This window comes from Herpailurus yagouaroundi, unplaced genomic scaffold (genome assembly GCF_014898765.1).
Source record: "Herpailurus yagouaroundi ecotype Mexico unplaced genomic scaffold, PumYag 142, whole genome shotgun sequence".
NCBI lineage: Eukaryota > Metazoa > Chordata > Mammalia > Carnivora > Felidae > Herpailurus > Herpailurus yagouaroundi.
In genome coordinates, this window is record NW_024412397.1 from 38,623,808 (window position 1) to 38,644,986 (window position 21,179).

General features: G+C 40.5%; 1 protein-coding gene across 36 annotated transcripts in view; it reads right to left on the reverse strand.

Annotated features, from left to right (window-relative positions):
* The window catches only part of DTNA (dystrobrevin alpha), a 355,193-nt gene that overhangs the window by 57,218 nt on the left and 276,796 nt on the right, over nt 1–21,179 (reverse strand). For 17 of the 36 annotated variants that reach the window (XR_005791653.1, XM_040479098.1, XM_040479095.1 and 14 more), the window contains 7 exons: nt 20,074–20,228; nt 14,679–14,784; nt 13,262–13,428; nt 10,484–10,608; nt 8,048–8,056; nt 5,598–5,681; nt 3,782–3,871 (listed from right to left, as the gene is read on the reverse strand). Coding sequence is in view for 35 of the 36 variants with exons in the window: in XM_040479098.1 (XP_040335032.1) it covers nt 3,782–3,871; nt 5,598–5,681; nt 8,048–8,056; nt 10,484–10,608; nt 13,262–13,428; nt 14,679–14,784; nt 20,074–20,228 (736 nt within the window). In the remaining variant the exon portion in view is untranslated. Of the gene's footprint in view, nt 1–3,201; nt 3,566–3,781; nt 3,872–3,942; nt 4,234–5,597; nt 5,682–8,047; nt 8,057–10,483; nt 10,609–13,261; nt 13,429–14,678; nt 14,785–20,073; nt 20,229–21,179 lie in introns of those variants that run through there. The other 19 variants (XM_040479109.1, XM_040479106.1, XM_040479112.1 and 16 more) reach the window with 6 other exon arrangements.

Genomic DNA, 21,179 nt, shown 5'->3' on the forward strand with positions numbered 1-21,179 from the left:
TATTACATAAACACATTATGTAAGGTAAAATAATTCTTATCACAATGGTTAAATGGAAAATGATATGTGAATAATGGCAAATTAAAAACAGATATATTCATTTTTATTGATTTTAAATAACTGATAACCTTGCGTGGTGTTCAGACAGGTGAAGCATGGAAGTTGGTCCCTTCGGAAGTAACTGTTAATCGTGAACAAAATTTTGCTTCTCATGTATGTATGTAAACACATGCACACATATGCGTGTATAGCCATACTTCTACGTGTGTACATGCACACTTATAAACATATATGTTCATAATATATATGAACATTTAATGTGCATATTAACATACGTGTATATGCACATACGGCATTGTTTATATATGTCAAAACTTACTGAATTGTGCACTTATTTTAAATATATTCATTGAATTGTACGTCAATTATATCTCAAAAAAGCTGTTTTTTATTTAATTTCTCTCACTATAATTAACCCAGACTAGCAACAAGGGCATTAAACTAAGTTAAAAACCATAAAAAAGTGTCCACAAGTCAGTTTTGTCGAGATAATTTCTGGACAAATTCTGTTTTCCTTTCCTTCTCTAGCTTTCCATATCTGAGATCTGAGACAAACCATCTGCCCCCTACAAATCAGCAAACAAGCATAAAAACTAGCTCAGTGTTTCAGCGGGAAAATTAGTTGTCATCAACTCAGGCTGGCATGAAAGCCAGAGCATCTTTTAAGCAGGTACTGTGGAGGAAATAATAGGAGTTCTTAGGCCATATGTGATTCACTACATCTACTATGTCGTCCCCCCAGATACCATCAAGCTGTGTCAATTGCATTTTAGCCAAAAGAGCATCTAGAAAAGTTTGCTGGGTGCAAGGCACGCACAGAGAAGAACTAAAGCAGCCACAGGAAGAGAATAAAGGTCATGGAAGGGCGGAAGGGAGGTGGCTGCAGGTGTAATCACGCGCTAATAGTTTTGTACGGAAACAGAGTGGAGTGTAAAGACCAGTGTACTTCCAATTTGAAAATAAAACTAGCACATTAGTGGAGCTCTGGGGCTACAGGAATAAAGAATTAACTTCAAAGAGTAATTATTTCAAATTTCATGAAATTTCAGACAACATAAAGAGTGAAAAAGAGTGAAGAAACCTTCAGGGTGGTCGGCTTATAAGTTTGTCTATTTTACGATGCTGATTTATAAACGTATCTATTTTCCTGACTGGAAAGGATGGGCTTTAATCCTAGAAAAAAATGAACCATGGAGAAAACGTTGATTTTCAGAAGCCAATTCAATGCCTCGATTTTATTTCACTTCGCTTCTGATTACCAAAGCACAAATGCTTAGAATTTAGGTGTGACTGTTTTAAGTCTGATGAACGAATCTGGGTTGTGAGGCAAAGCATCTTAGGATAAGCAAAGTGTTTGAAAAAAACTGAAAAGGACACAGTGGATTAGCCTTTCTGTGGTTGAAAACCCAAACCAATCCACCAACTGACCAATCAGTCGACCAACACAAATCTCACAAATGCTGCTCCACTGGGAAGAATCCAGATTTGCGGAGAGGTTGGGGTGGATGGTGTGCCTTCCCCATGCACGTAACTGAGTCTAATATGGTATCAGTTGTTAACCAAATGTCATTGTGACAAACCAGAAACCAGCATATTAGATGGTGTTTGACACACTCTATGAATCACAAGCAATTTTCTGGTATTTGGGAGAGCGACAAGATCTGGCTATATATATATAACGGACAAAGTGATTTGTGAGCAGTTATTAATTTAGAGGTTGCATTTGTGAAAATATATGTGAAACCTTTAAGAAATGGTTCTAAAATTGGGGCTAAAAGAACGTAGCCATTCAAACTTTTACTATGTTGTTGTGGCTAATGAAAAAGATGGCCATAAGTAAAGAAACTTATTTTACATAGGAAAGGCCTGGTTAACTTTCTCCCATAAACGAGGCAAGGATTTTGACAAGGTGATTGGGACTTTACAAAGGGGGCATGATGCCAGCAAAGATAGTAGATATGCAGGGGCTGAAGGTGGTGAAGGGGAGAAGGGACTCTTTGGGCCTGGCAATACTACTTACAATAATGACAGTCTATGTTTCATAAGCTTAGAAAATGTTGCTGCCACACCATACATGGCTACTGGAGCCTTTTCCTAGTGGTGATGATAGACTTCCACTGATCCAACATTTTTTCCCTTAAATTGACGCGTTTATGAGAAAATAATCTAGGTTTAGGGATATAGTTATGATCACAAAAATGCATGAGGTGAATTAGCCCATGAATTGGGTCCTTTGGCCCACATTGTACCTAACTGCACACACACACACACACACACACGAAGACATCAAACATTTAAGGGAGAGCGCCTTTGAGAATTTCCTCTTTTCTTTTATGTAAGGGAAAAGTGAATCAAGTGCACAGCTAGAAAGGGATAAGAACCGGGGGTGCTGTGGCAGATGGTGGTGGTAACCAGAGCTACACACACTCATAAATCTGTGTGAGGTGTATTGCTAGGGTGTCAAAAGACTTCAAAGGTATACCCTACTGCCTTCTGAAGATCAAAGTGGTATGCTTGTAAAGGACTCTAGGTGAGTAATGCCAGGACTTTGTAGAGAGGATTCTGGAGTGATTTCAATTCATCCTTGTCCTGCTTTATCTTTCCCCAATCTGTCACAATACGAAAGGCCAAAAGCTCAGGCTAAATAAAATATCTGTGTGCTAAAGCTCCCTAATTTCTTAATGCTGCCTTAACACTGACCAGTGCCATCCTTGCTTGCTTAAGTTTTAGGTTTTATTAGATTTTAAAAAGGGCGGTTGGGTTTGGGCAGGAGTGAGGGCAGAGCTCTAGGTCATATCTGTTTGGTTCAGTTCCAGTTGTAGGAAGAACAGGACCTATAATTTATGCCTACATTTGGCATGATGGGTTTCCATCGACCTTCGTGTACGGACGTGGTTAAGAAATAAACAGTGGGTCACCAACCAGCATTATCAAGTGATAGAAATTAAGCATTGAGAGCATAAAGGTCGTTTTTAAATTGCTACTTTAATAGGAATCAGGGGCACCTGGGTAGCTCAGTCGGTTAAGCAGCTGACTTCGGCTCAGGTCATGATCGTGTGGTTTATGGGTTTGAGCCCTGCATCGGGCTCTATGCTGACAGCTCGGAACCTGGAGCCTGCTTCAGATTCTGTGCCTCCCTCTCTCGCTGTCCCTCCACTGCTTGTGTTCTCTCTCTCTCAAAAATGAATAAACATTAAAAAAAATATATATATATATATATAAATAGGAATCAGACTGCCTGACCTGGGGGAAGAGTGGTCCAGACTTAGTAGGCTAGTGGATACAAATTCTCAAGTTTTTTACTACAATATGGTCCAGCCATGTGGCATTGTCCTGGTCTTATGCCATTAGTGCTAAAGATCTTTCCAAGAGGCTCTTTGATTCAAGAATCTAAGAAATCACCAACTGGGGTCTTGCAAACTATACAAAGGCAGAGTTTCATCCAAAGAAGAAGATCGGCTTGGTACTCTTCATATATATGCATCTCATGTATACGGGTATGAGGCTGTGAAATCAATTAACATAAGCAGAAACGAGAGGAAAGAGCTGAGAAGCCCAGTTCGAGTTGAACATTCTCCACGGAATCTCATGAAATCCCGGAAGACTTCTATATCTCTACTAAGACATACGAGAAGAGGATTTTAGTGATGGAGGAGAATGACTAGCAGTCTAGCTATGGAACTACTAACTACGATTAGTGATTGAGCGCTGGGATACTGACCGTGAGCCGTGGTCAAGCTGATTTACATACAGCTTTATGAGCGAATGCTCTTCAGCCACAGGGCTGGATGCACTTATCCCCTCAGGTGACCTGAGGGGTGCAAACAATGAGACCTCATTAAAACCTTCCACGGACAGAGCAAGGCCCACTCAGAGAGGAAAGGCATTCAGTGTACACAGCTTTATTGAACAGCACCCTCAAAACAGAAACCAGAGGCTAACCTCCGTGGTGACAGAAAGAACCGCAGTCTTTAAACAACGTTATCTGTGGTTCACAGAGAACATTCCAACAGGACTGAAAATGGGAAAAAGGGGAAGTGATCATAGTTTGGATTAACGGGTACCACGCACCCTGGAGGAACCAGAACAGCTCAAAGTATATTATAGGGATATTTTAGAGGAGAGGAAGCCATGTTATCCATCTAGACGCATCCACCATAAGCACCGTCCGAGCTGAAATGATATAAAACGACCTTCAGTAAGGATGGGGTCTACCTCTGCTTGACATTTGCAGAATGCAGGGTTTCCTGATAAAAGCACATCTTTCTTAACATCATGGCAGATCTTCCCTAGATAGATGTACAGGCCCGTGTCTCTTACAGATTTTACAGTTTATGATTTTGTTTTGGAAAAGATGGTTGAATACGCTTGTGGCTTTGAAAAGGAGCGCTTAAAGGAACACACAGCGCCTAAAGCATGTTATTTCACGGTGGGTGTTCTGCGGTTCAAGTGCGTCCTCATTTCCCGTTGTTACAGACCTGCTTAATTTGAGGGGGGGGGCAATACCGCCAACTACAACGTTCTATTTATTACGCTAATTACAATTATGGGGAACATCTTCATCTCCCGTTCCTGTTGATGGGCAAAAACTGGAACTCAGGGAAAAAAATCAGCAGTGTTCTGAGTCTCATTGTCTGCAAACCCTCACTTGAATGTACCAGGATATTACAGTGAAACTGGTACTTCAGAAACCTCGCCAGGGGAAAAGGCTGATTATGTTCTCTTTATGAAACATGAGGTTGTTTTTTTCTTTTTTTTTTTTTTTTTTCCTGCTGAAAGGCATTTGAAATCTTAGGTTCATTACTCACTCCACTTTTCCTTACCTTTGTTTCTGCTTTCCTGTGAGCCTTCTCCATGTATTGATAAAATAAGTTTCTGGTACTTTACTGGTGAGATTTGATCAAATGATTTGGAGTATCTCTTGACCCTGCGTATTTATCAAGCTAGCTCTAAGAGAAGTATTTGCTTCACCTGTTCTTTGCTCACATGGGAGTGAATCTTTGTATAAAAAACAGGAGACCCTTTTAAAAAAGTTCTTGTTATAATCCCTGAAATCACTTATGTGGAAACTATACTTCCAAATTTGATCTCCAGCTTTTAGCCCCAGGAACTCCAGAGTTCACCAAATTTTGAGATGAGATTATACAATGTTTCAGAACGTACATAAGAAATTTCCCATTGCATCTTGAAATTCCAATTCCCCGGCTTAAATGGGCCATTCCAAGTGATACAAAGGTGACTTTCTCAACGAGATGGAATACGTGTGTGTTGATCATAAAACTTAAACATATCCCACATTCCTACTGTGGGTGAACCGTAAATGCAAGTTTCCAGAAGTGACATTAATCCCAAAAGCCATCCCAGCCATCTTCGAAAGCATCCAAATGAGCAAAAGTGAAAACTTGTGACAGATATTTACAAACTAGTTTCAAACAGTCATCTTCCACACTTGGCTTACATTAGAAAATTTTTCTTAACCCAGAATTAGGGGTCATTACCAAAGAGAGGGCTTATTTCATAATAAGATGGGAACTTACCTCCTGGTAATGAAAGGACTTCCTGAGGAGGGGACAGAGTGGGAGAAGAGGGTGTCATTCATGCTGGTTACAGGTCTGGGTGGCCTAAAACAAAGTACAGTGTGGGTGGAAAGTTAAAACAAATAAAAGTCACAAGTTAAAAACTATCCACCATCTCTCCAGGAAAAGGGCTGCAAAGATCAGAGATCTATCATACCCAGGATCAACACAAAATTTTGTATTTTGCACTGAAATTATTTAAGTGTTCTGGGAAGTTACATTTCCTTGAAAACGTGGAATGTCCATTAACAATTAGGAGGAAGGCCTCTGGATGCCATAGGAATATTTATCCGTGAGCTTTGAGCCTTGCTGTTTCACTGAGTCACATTCTTGAATGGAGCAAGGACTCTGGGGCAGCTTCAGGTCCACTGTCTTCTAAAAGGAGAAGCTCTGAAAAATTAATGATAAGCAGAATCTACATCCTCTTGGAAAGCAGAGGATTCCTGGGGCTTCAGAAGCTTTTCCTGTGCTCCCCATGACAATGGCCCTTTCTCAATATACCTGGTCTGGAGGGCCTCCGTTGCAAAAGCATACCATGCCTTATTTGTTCTATGTGAAGATGCGGTCAAACACCACAGGATTTAGTGAGTTTCTATTATCTGGATGTTCCGTATAATAGGCCACATAGTGCAAGGCATCCCATAAACTTCATTTCTTCTCATATGATGAGAGAAAGAAAATAGGTTCAGTATTTCTCAGAATTGTACACGGCCTCAAGCTCCGACAACACGGGGTCTGCCATTCCAACGCTATTTTTCTTTTTTTTTTTTTTTTTAATTTTTTTTTTCAACGTTTATTTATTTTGGGGACAGAGAGAGACAGAGCATGAATGGGGGAGGGGCAGAGAGAGAGGGAGACACAGAATCGGAAACAGGCTCCAGGCTCTGAGCCATTAGCCCAGAGCCCGACGCGGGGCTCGAACTCACGGACCGCGAGATCGTGACCTGGCTGAAGTCGGACGCTTAACCGACTGCGCCACCCAGGCGCCCCTCCAACGCTATTTTTCATTATCGCCTGGCATTCTGTCCCTATCACTAAGGTCTTGGTTCAGGCAAAACGGTAGAGCTGAGATGCCTGTCTCATCTCCAAGTGGTTTTTAGTCTTATGTTAGGTTCGCTGGAATATGCTCTATGAGATGGAATTGAGAGCTCAGAATATGGATAATGAGGCAGGGCATCACTTTGAGTCAGAGGACATTTGATCTCAGGGTAGTTCCATATTTGAGTTGGACGGTGCAGGATTCTTGAACACTAGATATTAATCACAGTAGCCTACAGAATCTAGTTGTGTTGGCTTGATCAAGAGACACATTTGCAATGGTTTAGTTTCTACCTTATGGAACCAGCTGGTGTTGGATTCCGCAATGCAGAGATCCTGGGGAAAAGGTAGACTTGTTTGTCTCAGTGCGTTTATGGGAGTGGACGCGATGCTATAATTTTGACAGCACTATTTGCAAAAATTCACTGAAATTTTGGTTCCTGGTACTCGGTGCTAAACAGTATCCTAAGATTTTAAAAGACATTATCTGTTGGATGAGGTCAAAATAGCGCTTAACTATTTCATCTACTGTAAATATATTAGCTGGAGTTTTGAAGACTATCTTAGCGTCTTGCATTATTTATCTAGGATGTGTCTTGGCCCACATGAGGCTAGTTTAAAACGAATTCTACCTTGAGCACAACACTTTCATTTCGTAAGAAGGATGTTAATTTTATGCAAATGTCCTATGTGATTTTTGAAAAGTTAGGTAAATCAGATTTTAAAACAGTAAGAAGAATGAAATACCTGCATTTTTAACTTTGCAAGAAGTTTGAAACTATCAACTTGACCCACGGTTCTGGTTTTCTTTTGTCTTTTTTAATTTTCCCTTTGTGCTCTAGCTCCAGGAAATGAGAAAACAAGTAGAGTTGGAATGCTTTTTACCGAGCCTAGTAAATTTACTCTATGGAACCTGGCCACCGCAAAGCTGAAACTGCAGTTTCTTAGTGAATGGCTTCATGTTTCAGGTTCATCATGGAAATGTTGAACTTGGGACACAACTATAACTAACCTTGGCACCAAATGGTGGCTGTCAAAGGAACTGAGGTTCCTGTTTTCTCCATAATCAAATGAGAAGTTACTTTACCTAATAAGTAGGTCACGCTGGGAATTTTAAACAGATTTATTCTTATGAACAAGAAATAGCTCCACAAGATAAAGTCACAGGGATCTAGTGCAAACTTTTCCCTGTGGACGAGACCTTCACAGAGGACGTTTTTATAAAATTGGCATTTGTCTTGTGAATGGAAAGTGTTCAGCTGAAGGCAGAATTACCTTTAAAGTGGCCTCGTGTTACTCACTTGTTTTGTGTCTCATAACCACTTATGATTATAAGTCTTTATAAGCACACAGGGGACTATTGAACTACTTACCAAGTATCACTTTTGGCAGCAAGGAATTGAATAGAATAGAGACTGTTAATCATGGTAAAATTGACAAGAAATACAATAGCTAAGAACAAATGCCAAAATACCAAAATGTCACCACTTAAGCAGCCTTATGTATCTATGATAATTTAGAATAGCTAAATGAACAGCATATTTTAAAATTAGAAGTCTTAGATACCCCTATCCAAAAAACAAAAAGAAAAAGACATGGGTATCTATTTAAGAAAAAGACATTTGAATAGTAAATGAGAGAAAAACGTCTAAAGTTAAAAACAGAAGAAAAATTCTGGTCTAATATAGATTGGGCATTCTGCGTGCAGAATTTCTTGTATGTTATTTCAATAATGAAATATTTTCTACAATTTGCATTTTAAAGTTGAGACTTTAAATTCACCCTGGAAAAATATATTATCAGTGAGTATAGATCACTACTTTGATTCGAGGACTATTTGGAGAATCTGGTTAAATATATGGAACTTTTTCCAGAAAAAGGCATATTAGTGGAGAATTTTAAGAGAATCCTGAAACTCTTCAAGGAACTCAAATTGTGCAGAGATTGCGCTCAGTTAGTTCATTGAATAACACATCAGAAATTAAGGTTAAAAGTTTGTTTACTCATTAGCCAATTAAATAACACACACACACACACACACACACACACACGCACGCACACACACACACACACACACACACACCAGGCCGGAGCATGACGGGGTACAGGCTTTGTGCTAGGTAATACTGCAGTGTGACTGACCATGAAATTTATTTCACTCTGCCTCACTTCCTAATTTTGTCTCCAAGTGGGAGGAAGCATCCTAATTCTGTTCCACTGCAAAGCTCTTAGAGTCAGGCTGTTCACATCCACTCTCTATTTTTCTTACACCCATCAGCTCTGATTGAACGTTGTTCCCTGGGGTGAAACTCTTAGCCAGGCTGATAGGAAATGACTCCATGGCAGAGGTCAGACAGCATAGACTTGTTCTCACTTAGTTTTATTCATTTATTAAAAATTTAGTGATTGGCTATGGGAAGAACAGTTGAGATCTTAATAAGAACAGCTTGTACGAGGTCGTTTTCTGCAAGTGATTGGCCCTTTGGGATACTCCCCAGATTTATTTACCCCTGGCTTATTTTCAGGATAAAAATTTCCAAAAATAAGTTAACCACATTCTACCTAATTGGCTTACATTAGTTTTTTTGGATGCTTAGCCCATGCCCGCAACAAAAGCCTCCAGGCTGTGTGTATTGCTGAAGACAGTGAACCCTCAAAACACACTTGGGAGCAAACCAGACAGAGCCTTGTAGTATTTACATAAAGCCATAGACATGTCACAGCACAAATCATTTGATGGTATTTGCTTAGGTCCATCGGAGGAAAGAGTTACTACTTTCATAAAGCTCGCATCCATCATGGCATCTTTAATGGGTCATATTCTGAACTGCCTGAGGCATGGACTTTGTCCTGGTGGATTCCTAATCTTGATAGGTCTGATCAGCTCAGTTCTGGATGTCAACAAGCAAACAAAGGCCCTGCGGTGCAGGAAGTCCTGCTGAACTGTGCAAAACAAAAAGGAGTTTGTATAGAGGGGAGACCACCTTTTCTAGAGCCTTTCTGACATACCTTTGACTACATAATTCCTAACTGGGCACAGATGCAGATGATACGCTTGTTTCTTCTTTTCAGCCCAAGATAACACCAAGGAAGAAATATTTTCTTCTACTTCAGCCTCCCCTGTAATCTGGCCATGCAGGCCTGACAGAGGCTCCCAGGCATGAGGCTTCTGGGGGGTGGAAAGAATGGGAGGTAGCACTCTTTCCTAGCCCACTCTCTACCCACCAAACTCGCAAATACTTTGGAGAAAGAATTTTTTAGTCTATTTTTGGGTGTTCTGATGAATTTTACCACCCAACTCTCCCTCTTCAACCTTCCCACGCACAGGTCATGATTCTTCTAAAGTTGTGTAGTTTAGGATAAGACAATGACAATTTCTAGATTTGTTGACATCTTTAAGATGACTGGCTCTGCAGATAAATTCAGCAAAGAGTTTTTATCTTGGGGACCCAAAGCACACATGATATTAAGGCTTAGTGCGCCTTAAAATTTTCTTAAAATTAATTCCATTGATTGTTACTGTTCAACTGTAAAAACTCTCTCACATCTATATTTTATAATGATGCTTTTTGAATATTTTCCCCCTACAGGTGATTTACATTAGTGTTGCATACTTTACTTGCACATCAAGACAGAAGTACTGTATACCCCTAGAGTAAAATTATAATCACGTTATTTTCACTTTCTTTTTTTTTAAATTAAAATGTAAAATGTGGTCCCTGGCAACAAACATGAATTTGCCTTGTATGTATGGGGACGTGGGTCAATGATGAAAGACGTCTTTTCATCTGGAGGGCAGAGATACTCACACGATGTGCGCCAAGTTGAGTGGCTTCTCAGGCTGGTCAGGGAACATGGGGTGCAAGGGTTCACGGCTGGAAGCACAGCTCAGAGACTTGCTTAATGCATTAGTTAGCTTCTTAGCAGGTGATTTCTGGAAAGGAGAAGAAAGGTAGAAGTGACAATAACTAATATTTACGTAGTATTTTATGAGATGATTTGCTCTCACAATAGATGCTCGTTCACTCACTCATTCATTCACTGGTTTATGCGTGAAGTCTTCTGTGAGTGTCTACCCTAAGTCAGAGAGTTGGCTCAATGCTGGGACTAGAGTGCCGGGACAAGCCACCAGAGTACCTGCTTCCTGCTGCTTAGTGTTAGCAAATGCTGTGATAAATGGAAGCAGTCGTTGTGCATAGGATATCTGAGCTGGGACTCAAGGGACCACCAGGAGTCCTTCTGATCAAAACTCAAGGGATTGAGAAGGTAATTCCAGATGGAGGAAGAAGAGACCCCACTCTGGAGAGGAAAGCAGAAGGCAGATCATTGAAGTCCTTCTATGCCACATCAAGGACTGTGGTCTTTATCTCAGATGCAGAGGGAGACAATGAAGAACTTAAATCATAGAGGTGACAGGATCAGAGGTGATTCTAGAAGGATTGCTCCTGCTTAAGAACAGAAAATGATTTGGGAGGAGATAGGAGTGGACGTGAGAAGATGAGCAGAAGGTTTCACAGGCATCCAGGTGCAAAATGTTTCAGGTGTGGCTGGATACATCCAGTAAAAAGGAAAAGTGGAGCTTCAATTTGAGGCTTTAGGGTTTAAAATTCATGTTCTTTCCAGAGCATCATGATCGCTCTTTTTCATTTAGACCAGTAGGATGTTTATCTTAAAATCTTCCAGCCAAATCTATCAAAAATAATCTATCACACTTAATAAATCTTTATGCCAACTTTTCCTTTCCATGAGAAGCCACTCACAACTTTGTCGCTTTCTTTTACACACAGAGCCCATAAGTGGCAATACAATGAAGTGACTTTTGTCTTCATTATTTAAAAGCTAAGTGATAGGGGCATTTAAGAAGTCCCTCTTTGGCTTTCGCTAGGAGATGTAATTCTTAGAACATTTAAAACACAGCCGCAGCAACAGCCCTTCACCCCCATAAAACACTGGAGCCTCTTTATCCTCTTGAGGAGACTGATTCTACTTTGTAAAGACATTGCCCTGCCATATAATTTTAAGAGCCCACAATCCCTAAGAAAGAGACTCCTAAACTGACTTTGGTATTTATATAAAACAACAATGAAAAAATGCTTAGTCTTTGAACACTAGCCCTCCAGGATCTGAGATAGAGCAAGTTGGAAAATTGGTAGGATGCTGACCATAAGAAAATAGAAAGTGTTTTTTCTTATCTTCTGTACTAAATTGTATTTCATGATCTGTGTTAGTATATCCATCCTCAGGATGTGACATAACCAACAGTGGGAGGTGGCATCTGAACTGGCATAAAGCCCTCAGCAGACGATGCCTTAGTGAATCACTGTGATGCCTTGAATTCACAACCTGACAGATGCTAGAAAAAAAGTAGTATATTTACACTGAATCCTGGTTCCCAATAATAATTCCTAGAGAGAACATTCTGATTTAAAATGCATTTTCTGAAGACCTCCTTTATAAAAAAAAAGAACAATAAGTTCCTCTTTAATAAAGACTATAGGTTAATTGAAATACAGAAAATATACAAAAAAACTCAAAAGAAGTTTGCATTTTCTTTTTTTTTTTTTTTTTAATTTTTTTTTCAACGTTTATTTATTTTTGGGACAGAGAGAGACAGAGCATGAACAGGGGAGGGGCAGAGAGAGAGGAAGACACAGAATTGGAAACAGGCTCCAGGCTCTGAGCCATCAGCCCAGAGCCTGACGCGGGGCTCGAACTCACGGACCGCGAGATCGTGACCTGGCTGAAGTCGGACGCTTAACCGACTGCGCCACCCAGGCGCCCCTGCATTTTCTTTTAAAGCAGAACTGTTCCAAGAGGGGTTGACAGGTCTGATGGTTCATTCAACAAAAACCAACCCATATATAGAGCAATACTTTCACAGAAGTACAAAGAACAACATCGGGGAACTGATCTTGGAGTGTAACTGAGACACAGGTCAGCCAACTAAACTGCATGAACAGCAAGCTCATGGGTCAAATTCCTCCCACACATCCATCACATGGACAGACACTGACAAGTCATTTTTGGCAGGTTGGTCACTCACACTATTTACAAAAAGATGATTTGCTCATATAGACACAATCTCCCCTCCTCCAAAAAAGTAAAAAAAAAAAAAAAAAAAAAAAAAAAAAAAAGAAAAGACGCGTGGCTCACACGTCTTTCCTTTATGCTCTAGTCGTGCACTTAACAGAACTTCGGAAACCAAGAAAAAAAGAAACAATAATTTTTAAGCGATACCCACAAACAAAATAAGACAAAACTTGGAAAGAGCCTTAACCTACTGTGAAAAAGAAATTATGTTCCAGAAGGTGCTTGGTCAGTTGTTATCTAACCCAGTACTGGGTTGTCTGTATTCCAAGAAGTAACATAGTTTGAGTCTTCCTATAGCTTAAGTCTTAGGAAGCTACCCTGGATTCAGATACAACAGTTAAGACATCCCAGGGAGGTGGGGGGCGGGACGGAAAGGAAAGGAAGGACTGTTAGAGAAGGTAGGTTTGCTCTTTAATTCTCTCCCCATCCTTGATGTTCCCTTGCATTCTAAGCGACACTCATGCAGCCAAGTGTGTGTTGACTGGACCTGGCCTTACCCATGATGTGTACTCTTTCATTTGGTGTTGGTTGCTATGGGAACCACCGGCATGTCCCCTCCAGAAGCAGTCCTGACAGAGCTGGTAATTGTGACACTGTTGGCATCGGTAGCGGAATCCCATCATACTCTCGCTGTGGCAGTAAGAACATTCCACCGGATGGAAGACTAAGGGGGGTAGTAAATGAAGAAAAAAATGAGCGAATCAGAGTATGAGCCAGAATAAGGAAAAGTACAGCCGCATGGGAATTGCATTGTTTTGCTGTGTGCCACGATTTCAGATGGTAGTCAATTTTGGCTGAGAGAAGCATCATGTTTATCCCTGGACTCTCGCTGTCCTTTTCAAGCATGTGTGTGGAAGGTGGAGGAAATGAAATGGGATAGAGGATAGGTCTTCTTTTAATACCAGATTTATGCAATGCCATTTGCTCTTTTACTCCCATCTCTTACACTACAAGAATATAAATTCCCCAAACTGACTCGTCTTTCCCCCGAACTGCTCTCTGTCTCTAGGAGACTAGCACAGCTCGCTGCAAGACTCAGAAGTACAATGATGAACACAACGGACCGTCCCATGGGTAGAGAGCAAATGTTTGAGAAATGGAAAATGAGAGGGAGAAAAAAGAAAGGGATATGAGGGAGAGTAGAAACACTGGATGAGAATGGATTTTTTTTCTTTTTAATAATGGAGTGGCTAATGGGCTTATTTCATGAGTGACATTGCCTCCATTTAACAATTTTTTTTTCTTTCCTGAGAGGCAGATGGACAGGCAGATGCCCAAAGAGATGTGTAAGTTAGCTGAATACAGTTCTAATTCAGGTAGTTCGAGAGACGCTTCACTCTCATTGGCAGACAATTTGAATTATAAAGCAGGTGAGGTAAAATACTTGAGATTTGAAGCTAACAAATAATCAGATCCAAGTAATTGTCTACATGCTACTAAGCAATGGCCTTTGGTCAAGTTATTTATGTAACCACAATCGCCGAAACCTTCCATTTGAAGCTTATAACTACAGATGAGCAAGGTACCATAACCTAATGTCTTTCCATCTCCTCCACCTATTCTTGGCCAAGTGCCCAGGAACAGTCAATGCCATGAATACCAGTATTGGAAGTTCATGCCTAAACATAACGCAATCATTCTAAAAATGTTATATTCATTATTGAAATTCTTCTGCGGCTAGAGCCAGTCTACAGCCACACTCCACTTGTAAGTGAGAGGCACACAGCGAGATTTAATGACTCTATGGAATTGACTCTCCTAATTTTGCAGTGAGCCTCTAATGCCTTACGGATCAGGGAGAAAGGGTCTTTCGAAACTCAAAACGGCTAAGCGACCTTGGCTTAATAACTGTAGACTTGAGAGAACAATTCCAATAATTTTAAAAACTGCCGTAGCTCAGTAGTAACTACTCACCATTTTCTACATTTGCCAGCCGATGCAGAAGGGGCAGCCAGACCAGACACTGCGGGGGAGGGTCAGACATGAGTGTGTCCAAGAAACCGTTTAAGGTGACCTTTTTCTGCATCAAAAAAACCCCACAAAAATTTAGAACAGAGAATAATGTGAATTTACCTGCTGCGTACATGCCCTTTGCGATTAAAGAAAGAGGACATTCCATTAACCTCTAATACATGAAGAACGAGAATACAGTCTAATACCTAAAGAGCTAGTTCTGAATTTAAACCATTGGTTGCTTTAACACTTAAACACACATAGGACTGGATTATCTCCATTGAGGCCGAGTCAATATTGTCATAGGGAGAGCGACAATTCTGAGAGGGTCGCTTTTGTGTACGAGGGGCAGTATGAAAACGGTAAGGAAAGACAAACAGTAGACTTGCTCTCTACAACTTTACCCAGTCATGGTAAAGCCACAATTCCCATAGCAGTCGCTCGGTCTTCTACATTTGTAGGACAACTTCCCTTCTAAACTTTCTCCACTTCTGTAAGTACTAAATACTTCATGGTGAATGTGAATGGTTCTTGCCATACAAGATTAGGAGGAAATCCTGTGAGGAGGGAGTGACCCTTCGCTGTTAGAACAGTCTACAGTTCCAAAAATTCTTTTTCCCTTCTTGATATATCTTTCCTCTTAACTCAGTTTGCATCTGCCTGCATTATCCTGGTCCTTTCTGATATGGAAAAGGAATGGATTTTAAATTTCCTTCAAAATGACAAAAATAAGAAGTTATATGAATACATGATATTATAGCAGGATGAATAACAAAAAAATAACAGGTTTATATGCAAAAATCACTATTTTATTTGAAATTTTGAATTGTAATATCAGGTGGATGGGCTAGTTTTTGGTTTGCTTGCTTGTTTTTTTTTTTTTAATTTTATTTTAATTCCAGTATAGTTAACACACAGTGTTACATTAGTTGCAGGTGTACAATATAGTGATTCAACAATTCTATATGTTACTCAGTGCTCATCAAGATGAACGGTACTCTTGGGGCGCCTGGGTAGCTCAGTTGGTTGGGCGAAGGTCATGATCTCACAGTTTGTGAGTTCGAGCCCTGCGTCAGGCTCTGTGCTGATAGCTCACAGCCTGGAGCCTACTTCAGATTCTGGGTCTCCCCCTCTCTCTACCCCTCCCCTGCTCACGCTCTGTGTCTCTCTGTCTCTCAATAATAAATAAACATTAAAAAACAACATCCCCATCACTATTTCACTCATCCCCCCACCCACCTCCCCTCTGGTCACCATCTGTTTGTTCTCTACAAAAGACCCCCCCAAAAAAGAAAGCAATCTTGAAAAATCTTGAAAAAGAAAAACGAAGCTGGAGGGGTCACAATTCTAGATTTCAAGATATACTACAAAGCCATAGTAATCAAAACAGTATTACTGGCACAAAAATAGATACTTAGATCAATGGAACAGAACAGACAGCCCAGGGATAGATTTATATCTTTAGATAAGAAATCGGTTGTGAAGAACTATCATACCTTTTCAAGGCACCTATCTGACACTAGTCCTTGTAATTTCACACACAAAATATTTTGGTACTCTTTAATTAATCTTTTTTATCAGCAGATAGTTACAATGGTAGCTTTCCCTCAAAATACTAGATAGCTTAAGTATTATAGGGTGGTAACATTATTATTAAAAGATATTTATGTAGGGGCACCTGGGTGGCTCAGTAGGTTGTGTCCGACTTTGGCTCAGGTCACGATCTCATGGTCTGGGAGTCTGAGCCCCTCATTGGGCTCTGTGCTGATAGCTTGGAGCCTGGAACTGCTTTGGATTCTGTGTCTCCCTCCCTCTCTGCCCCTTCTCCCCCTCTCAAAAATGAATAAACATTAAAAAAAGCTATTTATGTAAAGTATAAGTAATGAGACAACATTTTTTAAGAAGTTACCACAATTTGTAGTATCTGAAATAATCCTGTCTTTCAAAATAATTACTTGGAATGGCTTGTACTTTCTCCAATGAAGCAATGCAAAAAATTTTAGAATTTCATCATTCAAACTGCTGTTATAGCCAGTTTATGAAGCACAAATATAAACTGGTCTTATTATTTATTTATATTTGTGTTGCCTCTTCTTATACTTAAAAAAATCTTATCCATTTTGATCATCAGACTGGCTGAAAATCACTCCTGGAAGTCTCCAAAAATGCTATTATGATTTCAATACATATAAATTTTTCATCATTGAGGATATATAAAAAGAATTATGGAATAAGACAGTCTATAAGATATTTCAAAAGGAACTTTGTGCTGTGGTAACATCATATATAAATCTTATTGAACATGTAGGTTATATTAAAATAAAAGACAGTTATCAAGGGGTGCCTGGGTGGCTTAGTCAGTTGAACATCCAACTCTTGATTTTGGCTCAGGTCAATATCAATGGTTGGTGAGTTTGAGCCTCACATAGGGCTCTGCACTGACAGTGTGAAGCCTGCTTGGGATTATCTCTCTCTCCCTCCCCGCCCCCCCTTCTCCCTCCCGTTCTACCCCTCCCCCACATATGCATGCTTGACTTTTCTTTCTCTCTCTCTCTCTCTCACAAAATAGATAAAGTTAAAAAAAGTCATCTAGAGAAACAAGAAACAAAATGAACTATTGGAACTACACCAAAATAAAAAAACTTCTGCAGAGCAAAGGAAACCATCAACAAAACAAACAGACAACCTACTGAATGGGTGAAGATATTTGCAAATAATACATCTGATAAGGCGTTAACACCCAGAATATATAGACAAGTACACAACTCAACACCAAAAAACCAAATAATCCAATTAAAAATGGGCAGAGGACCTGAATAGATATTTTTTCCAAAGAAGATATACATATGGCCAAGAGACACATGAAAAGATGCTCAACATCACTAATCATGAGAGAAACGCAAATCAAAACCACAGTGAAATTTCACCCCACACCTATCAAAATGGTTAGAATCAAAAAGACAAGAAATAACAAATGTTGGCGAGGATGTGGAGGAAATGGAACCTCAGGCACTGTTGATGGGAATTAAGTTGGTGCAGCCACTGTGAAAAACAGTATGGATTAAAAGTTCTATTAAAAATAGAACTACCGTATGACTCAGTAATCCCACTAGTGGGATTTACCCAAAGAAAATGACAATACGAATTCAAAAAGATATATGCACCATTGTGTTTACTGCAGCATTATTTACAATATCCAAGATATGGAAGCAGTCCAAGGGTCCATCCATAGAGGAATGGGTAAAGAAGCTGAAAAAAATTAGGTTAATAAACTTGTGTTTTGAATTAATTCACAGTATTTTAACAGTTAATTTTAGTTAAAAGGTAAGACTCACTCTTTTTTTAAATTTATTTATTTTGAGAGAGAGAGAGTGAGAGAGAGCAAGTATGAGCAAGAGAGGGTCCATCAGAGAGACAGAGAGAGAGAATCCCAAGAAGGCTCCTTGCTGTAAGCACAGAGCCCGACATGGGGCTTGATGTGGGGCTCGATCTCACAAACTGTGAGATCATGACCTGAGCAGAAATCAAGAGGTAGTCACTTAACTGACTGAACCACCCACGTGCCCCAAGACTCACTAACTCTTAAATCAGTAAAATTCAGTATGGTAAGCATTTGTCATGTGCCTTTTCTGAGATAGGGAAACAACCTGTTTAAGATATGAAGATGGTTAAGGTAGGAGGCTTTATGTCTTTTGTGAAAGGCTTCTTGGGGAAAGCAATGTTTGGGCAAGAAAAAAGGAGTTGGAGGCAAGAAATGGGAGGACATTGGAGACAGAGAAGCACAGATTCAGAAAACGGAGTGGTTGGAGCAGGAACGGAGATAGAAGGCTGCATCTGGAGGCAGAGGGGTGAGCTGGAGAAGAATGGAAGGGCTCTCAGAGTCTGGAAGAAAGGGAGATTCAACCTGCAGGCGATTAGGCTGCTCAGCAGGTGAGTGGCATGGTTAGATGGGGTGTTGTGAGGGATAGATGAGAAGAGACGAAGCCTCCTTCATGTTCTCTCTGTGCAGTTTTACCCTGTTGTACTACTGTATGCATTTTGAGAACCTCTGAAGATGCCTCTTGAGGATGGCATTCGGAAATAGTTTGGAATGCAATGGGGCGTGCACCAAATAAACAAATCCAGGGGCCGGGGGCCAGGGTGGAGAATAATACAATAGGGCAGGCAACAGGTGCTGATGAGGAAAGTGACTGGAGACACGTTTAGAAGGTGAAATGAGCAGGACTTGTGGACTGATGAGAGCTGCTGGGTGAGGGAGTTGTGTAGAAGGAGGCTTAGGCGATGGAACCGTTCTGATGTTACCAACTCAAAGGGAAATCGAAAGGGGAGCATGCTTCATCTGGAGGCAGAGATGAGGAACCTAAGCTGGCCTGGGGGTGGGGGAGTGGGAGAGGTCAGAAAGGCTGTCTGGATGACTCAGCATGGGAGCAGAGTTAGCACTTAGTGTATCAAACCATCCTATCTCTCATTGGTTGTTGTGTACAGTTGTGATTCTACATAAACCCATGACCTGCAGGGATCTGAGGCACTTTCGACCTCCTAGGTCACAAGTAAACAGATGCATGAAGTTTCCTAGCCAGGCAGTTAAATGCAGCTTCTCACTAGCGGCTCTGCACCGATTTCTTATTTAAGGGATCCTTTTAGAGGACATTCTTGGTTAGTTTGGATTTTTTTAAAATTTTAAACAAACCTTCAGTTTATGGCTTTGTAAACTACCATTGCATCACTCCAGAGAATGGCGCCAGACATGAAGACTTTCTACGTGACTGGACAGGTATAAACACAGAAACCCTCAAGCACTAAATAGCTTCTCTGGGCTAATTTGTACCACCCTCAGTTCAAACATGTAACTCTGAACCCCTAATGCATTACGGTGTGGGGGATGCAGGCATCCGTGTCTGTCATATTTTGGGCCTCCCTGATGGTGTGTTACACGTGGTATGCGATTCCTTTCTTGTTTCCTCTGCTAGACATTGGAGAATCTTGGCGCTGGCCCAGACTTACGTTTCATACGAGGCTGAGTGACAATTCAGCCCTTTTGATCCTACAGTGATAATCGCAGACATGACGCCGAGGGTATAGGGTTGTCGTAAGGATTGCATTGGACAATTCGAGTAAAGAACTTAGCGTGGTGCCTGGCTCACGGTCAGGAGCCACCAATTATTATTTTCCAGGTATGCTGAGTTCAGTTCCTGGTTCAGAGGTCAGTTGTCAGAGACTGGAAGATGCGCTACAGTTTATCATGAAGAATTTGTCTAAGTAGTGACTTGGAGGAACATACCGAAGAAAAACTACTGTTTGAGAGATATTTCCTTTAACACGTCCTTCCCCCCGGGCCCCCCCCCCCCCCACCTACCTGTTGAGAGAAACAGGATCTAGCTGACTGTTCTGTGTAACCAAATGAAGGACCTTCAAAGACCGCTGTGGGTAGTTTGAGAACTTCCCGCAGGAACTGATCATATCGTCCATAAACCATCACCCCACTGGAGTCAGAAATCATTGAGAAAATATCTGACGGAAGGGAAAAGGAAAGATATTTATTCATCACTTAAATATTCTCCACTGTTTCAGTGCACCATATCTGCTGCAAATAACCGAAAATGTAGCAGAATAAGTAATTTTTTTATGAAAGAGTAACATAAAGGTTAATTGTTACGCTGAAGTATTCCTGGCATTGTATTTCCTTTGGTGTCTTTTAGGTAGCTGATTCTGGAACACAGCATTGTGTTGGATAAAATTAGCATATTTTGATAAGACAGAGAATATCCCATTTTTATTTTAAGGTCAATTATCAACTCATACATCACTCAATGGAAGGAATTTTTGTATATGTGAGGAATATGGTGACCTCATTGAAACACACAATGAACATTTTCTACAACAAAGGGGTATGTATGTATGTATCTAGCTAGCTATTTGCCCATCTATATTATCACAAAAACCTTTGAGTTTTGGTTTAAGGTACTGAAAAATGAAAGATGCAATGGGGATAAGAACATAATGAAAACACTTGATTAACTTCCCACAGAAGCAGAAAACTTTCTATAAATCACAGTGTTCTAGGTGGAAGGTACTTGATTTACAGGGAAGGGTCTTTTGACTCCCGCAGTGGAGGGGAAGCCTGGCCTTGGGGAAGATCAATGAGGTAAAGTCAGAGTCCCAGACAGAGCCTGTGTCTTCATTGAACCTCTGTTCTTCCGTTTCTGCCACTATGGGCACTTAGTGATATTAATGGCATAATTTCTCAAGGTACTTTATAATTCCTCTGTGGAAGTCACTATGGGAATGAAAGCGTCTGCTATCGTAGTTTGTCACTGTGCGAGACTGTGACTAGGAGGGTACAGCTGTTGGGACAAACTGTTGTAAATGCAACATGCTGCCTCTGTTCAGTTTGGGCTTAATGTCTCAAGGTCAAAATGCAGTGTGGGGACATGGTTTTTACACTGCAGTCAGATGTTAAGC